The sequence below is a fragment of the Myotis davidii genome, unplaced genomic scaffold (assembly GCF_000327345.1).
Source record: "Myotis davidii unplaced genomic scaffold, ASM32734v1 scaffold327, whole genome shotgun sequence".
In the NCBI taxonomy this organism is placed as follows: Eukaryota; Metazoa; Chordata; class Mammalia; order Chiroptera; family Vespertilionidae; genus Myotis; species Myotis davidii.
The window spans coordinates 1,130,981-1,136,594 of NW_006298628.1; the positions used below are offsets into that span (position 1 = coordinate 1,130,981).

Sequence of the window (5,614 nt, forward strand, 5' to 3'; positions counted from 1 at the left end):
AATAGACAGCGATTCTACAAAAATAGAAAAGCTTAATCTGCAAGCCTAGGTCACAAAACTCTAGGAATTTTGTACAGTTTGGCAAAAAAGAAAAAAAAAAAGAAGGCAGCTTCTATGAGCACCGCCCCCCTCCCCCACCAAGGAGGACAGAGAAAATAGGATTTGACATTATTGCAGGTTTTTGGATTAAACTCCAAGAGAATCAAACCAGGTGTTTGCTTTAAGGAGTGGTATCATTTCTGTCCAGGTTAGGAAACACCAGGTTGGAAAAAGCATCCAGGTTCATCGCCCAGCAGTCTGGCACCCACCCGCTGCCCCCCTGGTCCCAGGTTCAGACGGGCAGGAGCTATGAGTGAGAGCTGCCAGCTGCTGTCGAAGTTTCAAGAATCCTGGAGTCTGAAGGTGCTGGGCATGTCCACAGGAGGGGGGTTGGGTGGCCAGCAGGGAACAGGCTGGTTGAGCGCCGCCTTTTGGCACCAGGGTTTCAGACCAGAGACTATTGCCTGCGGTAGCACCAGAAAGGAGGTTGGGGCCATGTCGACAGCCCCGCCTCCTCTTCCCTTCTTCCTGCCCCTCCTTCCCCTCCCTCCCTCTCTACTTGCTCCCACTGGGCCGGCAGCAGCAGGCAGCATGAACACCTTGTGGGTACTCACTCATCAGCCCCAGGGGCCAGTTCCCCGCTCAGCAGCCTGGCTTCTCCACCTACCAATTCCACTGGACACCTGGCCCTGGTCCCCTCGACTTGGGAGACAGCAGCCCGCTGTTGACATAGCTTAATCCATCGCCTGTCCCGATGGGCTGTCCCCGCAGCGCGGGTCAGTGACTCCCGCAACTTGGGAGGCTGAAGCCAGACTGCTGAGGTGGCCCTGCGGAAGCCTGGGACAGGCAAACCCAGCAGCACCCGCCCCTCCCCCGTCCCCCTCCCCCCAGCCTAGGGGTGGGATCTCGGCAGCTGAAGCTGCCTCTCCCAGCCTCACTCGGCCCCATTAACCAAAACAGCTTCATTATGCCCATTTCCAGCTTTCAGTGCGAGGCTGATAGCTGTCAGCAGAAATAAGAGTTAATCTGGAATTACATTCAGAGCTGCCTGGCTCAGAGGAAGCAGCGATAACGCTTTGAGAGAAGCCCGAGCGGATCCTGCGGCCCAGCCTTCCGCCTCCAGAGGGGTGGGCTTCTCCCCTCCTCCCCTGCCCGGGAGGTCAGGCCAGAAGGCTGCAGCGCTCCAGGGAGAGGCATTTGGGTTCTCTTTGCCTCAGACATGAACACATACACATATACTCACATATACACATACATCCACTCATATACATTCACTCATATATATACACGCATACACATCACTCAGATATATATACACACTCATACATACACACTCGCACACATCCACTCACTCATATACACACACACTCACAATACACTTATACACATTCACGCATACACACACACTCATACACATCCATTCACACACACTCATACACACACATTCACAACACATCCACTCACTCATATACACACACACTCACAATACACTTATACACACTCACACATACACACACACTCATACACATCCACTCACACTCATACACACACTCACAACACACTCACACCACTTATACACACACACCCTCACATGCACACTCATACACTTACGCACTCATACACGATCATATACACACTCATATACACTCACGCATACACACACACTCATACATATCCACTCACACCCACTCATACACACACTCACAACACACTCATACCACTTATACACACACACCCTCACATACACACTCATACACAGTCATATACACACTCATGCGCACACACGCACACACAGACATGCAGAGGCAGCTTTGGCCCCTTCCCTCCCCACCGGCCACTCCCCACCTCCAGGACTCTCTCCCCAGTGCCGGCCAGAAATGCCTAACTGTGCCTTGTGCTTTTACTCTGGACCGTGATTAGCTTTATTTTGGAAAATTACTTTATTATATAGATATAGATATATAGATATAGATATGTATGTATGTATATATAAAAAGGTTTCATTTCATTTGTAAAATCTTATATTTTTTTCTTTTTCTCTCCTTTTTTTTTTTCCTACAGAAAATGATGATGAGGTTTAAGGAGAAAATAAGTTACATTACAGTTTCCAAAATGGTCCTCGCTCTCCGCCGAAGATGGGTCGCCGTCAGGGCTGTGATGCACTCGCCGTCCCAGCTTGTGCTTTGCAAGAAGAGGGAGCGTAACTAGACTGGTGGTTTTAGGTTAAAATAGCCGAGGCGGACGCCTTCGCCTCAAAAATATTCTGAGACACATAAAAGTGGAAGGAAACTAGTCTCCTTAGTCACAAAATGCCGTACATCCCGCATATACTAGATTCAATTAATTTAATAAAATAGAATATACATAGATTCTGCACAAACGTATTGCTTTCTCCCAACAGCTCCTGGTGTCGGGAACCTCAGAGACACTGGGCTTCTCTTCCTGCCTGGAGCCAGGGTGGGCAGGGCTGCTGCTCCCCACTCGCTGGGAATCCTGCAGCGGCCAGTGCCCAGTGCCACTGAGGCAGGGAGGGGCGCCTCTTGGGTGTCCACATGGAACTTGTGTCAGGAATATAGCCCAAGAGGAGGAGCGAGGATTTGGCACCCAGTGGAGAAAGGTGAGTGGGAGAGGGGGGGCAGGACTCAGGGGTCCAGGTCTGCCGGGTCAGAGGATAAACCGGAGACGCCCAGCATGTCTTTCTTTGGGGAGGGCGAGGCAGCCATGCTGTCAGGGGGGCCGGAGGCCGAGAGATCCTTGGAGTCGCTGGACGGAGCCCTCCTCCGGAGGCAGATGCCGGGGCTGGCTGGGGGCCGAGCGCCCTGGCCCTGGGGAGGGTCTATAGAGATACTGGGCGGACTGAGTTTTTTCTTGGGCCGGCTCCCAGGCCCCCCGAGAGGTGGCCCTCCGAGGCCTGAGGGGCCGGGGTCCAGGTGGGGTTGGGAGCCACTGTCCAGGCAGCTGACAGCAATGGAGTGCCTCCTCTGCTCCTCCAGCCAGGACGCGGGCCGGTGTCCGCAGCTCTGCGCCTCCACGCTGTAGCACTTCTTCAGGTCCCGCGGGGAAGGGGGCGCCTCCTGGCTGCCCACCTGCAGGAGGTCTCCTGAAACCCAGCTCAGCTCCGTGTCCAGCTCTAAGCTGCTTCTGGCCTCCAGCGGGCTTTTGTCCCAGGTGGGCTCTGGGCCCGGGCAGGGGGCTGGCGAGTGCGTGTGCTTCAAGATCTTGCTCTGGCTGCGGGAGTGCTGCACCGGGGTGCTCGGCTGGCCCCAGAAGGAGGAGGTCCGGGCCAGAGGCGGGGAGGGCCCACTCACCTCTGACAGCAGGTCCTCCCTGCTGCCCAGGCCCTGAACGTCCAGGGAATCGGTCCTTATTGCTGCCTGTATGGGGTGAGGGGAGGGCTCAGCCTGGGGACTTCCTCTCCCCCATTAGCTGTTCCTCCAGGCAAGCCAGCGAGCCCTCTCCTCCCCGACCAGGAAGCTGCAGGACCACCCTAACAGAGGGTCCGGTATTGGCTCTTGTGGAGAGATACGGGCCATGCGCATCGGGCCCTCTGGCCACTGCCCTCCTTGGTGTCTCCCCCAAGCCTGCAATTCCCAGCCCCCAGGACACAGGAGGCACCGGGCCAGCTCTGCTCCACAGCCGGCTCCCTCATGCCTCCCTGCCTCTTTGGCCTTAAGCCCTCAACTTTATGGGCTCCGGCCCTCTGTGATGTACAGACCGACAGTCTCGACCCTCCAATAAGACGGACCCCTTCCTCGTCTTTGCTCCCTGCTGCACTGGGCCCATGAGCATCTCAGCCCGTGACCTGTCACCGCAAAGATCTGGTGGGGTGTATGTCTACAATCACACCCTGAGCTCTGGGGGGCAGGGGCTGTCTCATTTGTCCGTCTCCCCGGGGCCTGGCACACAGGGACTGCTCAGTGACTATTTACAGGATGGATGGGGACTGTACCTGTTCCCCCAATGGGTGGGATTGAGCAGATTCTCACATGGCCGTGCTCAGGCATAAGGACACACACCGCATGGGCTGTGGGCTTGTTGCTGGTGAACACACAAGCCTCGCCTGGCTACATGAGCCTCTGCTCTGGGCCCCTGGAGTGTGGGCTCCAGAAGGTGGGCCCCAGGCTTGGCCAAAGATGGAGACACCTAAAATGTGCCTCGTGCCCAGCCGGTGCAGCTCAGTGGTTGAGCGTCGACCTACGAACCAGGAGGTCACAGTTCGATTCCCGGTCAGGGCACATGCCCTGGGTTGTGGGCTCCATCCCCAGTCGGGGGCATGCAGGAGGCAGCCGATCAATGATTCTCTCTCATCATTGATGTTTCTATCTCTCTCTCCTTCTCCCTTCTTCTCTGAAATCAATAAAAATATATATATTTTTAAAATGTGCCTTGTGCCCCTTAGCTAGGTCGAGAAATACAGAGAACAGGGAGGCAGCTGTGGGTCGGGAAAAGGGAGTCAGAAGCCTGGCTCATCTCCAACTTGCCCTGCGTCCCTGGGCAACCTTGGCCTCCTCTGGGCTCCAGGCTTGGGGGGCAAAGTCCGAGCGGGCACAGACCACCGCTGCTTGGTCTGGCTTTGTGTCCTGGCGCCTGGCCTGGCCTGTCACTGCCGCAGAGTCAGTGTTTGCTGGGAGAATGGAAGCGGCAACCCTGGTCATCACCAACAACCCGGGACTCCGGGCCCAGGCCCGCCTCCACAGCAGCTTACCTGGCGCCTAAGAGGCCTCTGAGCCAAAGGGGAGCGGCCGGGCGGGGGCAGTTTGGGGATGGTGCCCCACGTGGGGGCGCCGTGGGGCTGGAGCAGATGGGGAGCATCTTTGGGAAGCTGCAGGATGTAGCTGGTGTCTGCTGGCTGGGAGTGAACGGACAAGACAGAGCCTGCGGGATGAGGGGGACGGGGGAAGGAGGAAAGAGAAGTCTGGCTCCCACCTGAGTCCCCTCCCTTCCTCTCTCCGCGCCCCCATCAGGGCCTCCCCCCTTACCACAGAACCCTCACCCTGTTCGAAAGCCACCTCCCTCAGGCAGGGGCTGGGGGCTCCTCAGAAGTAGGAGAGCCCTCTTTGGCTGCCTCAGTTTCCCCCCAGGTTAGGACGGAGCCTCGTCAAGGACGAGGTCCCCAGTGTGAGCCACGCTGGCTTGCCCCGGGCCCTGGTACCTGACTGAGCTTTGGGGAGCCCCCAGCTCCCGTGTCCCAGGGACCCCTCGGCCGTGCTTCCATCGCGGCACATGTAGCTGTCGTTGGGCAGAGAGTGCGTGCGGCTGACCCCGGACTTCCGCACGCTCAGCAGGTCTGGCACCTCCCCCGGGTGGGGCCTCCTCTGCAAAAGAAACAGGGGAGGTGGGCGGAAGAGGGGGCATCCAGATTGGGTAACTGAGGCAGAGATGGACAGCACAGGCCAAAAGCTCCCTGCCACCGCCCAAGGCCCCGGCCCCCACCCCCTTCTCGGACAAGGTGGTGATGGGATGAGTGTCAGGCAGAAGGGCAGACACATGGAGGAGCCCTCCACACACAGGGAGGAAGGAGGCGGGAGGAGGCCCTGGCCCCAAAAATCATCCACACTGTAGCCCTGGGAGCCTG

General features: G+C 57.3%; 1 protein-coding gene across 1 annotated transcript in view; it reads right to left on the reverse strand.

Moving 5' to 3' along the window:
• Window positions 1-2,367: 2,367 nt before the first annotated feature.
• The window catches only part of CACNA1G (calcium voltage-gated channel subunit alpha1 G), a 65,070-nt gene continuing 61,823 nt past the window's right edge, over window positions 2,368-5,614 (reverse strand). Inside the window, exons 35-37 of the mRNA XM_015570770.1 lie at window positions 5,192-5,354; window positions 4,745-4,914; window positions 2,368-3,413 (exon numbers count right to left, since the gene is read on the reverse strand). Coding sequence (XP_015426256.1) covers window positions 2,682-3,413; window positions 4,745-4,914; window positions 5,192-5,354 — 1,065 coding nt within the window. The 3' untranslated portion in view covers window positions 2,368-2,681. The remainder of the gene's footprint in view (window positions 3,414-4,744; window positions 4,915-5,191; window positions 5,355-5,614) is intronic.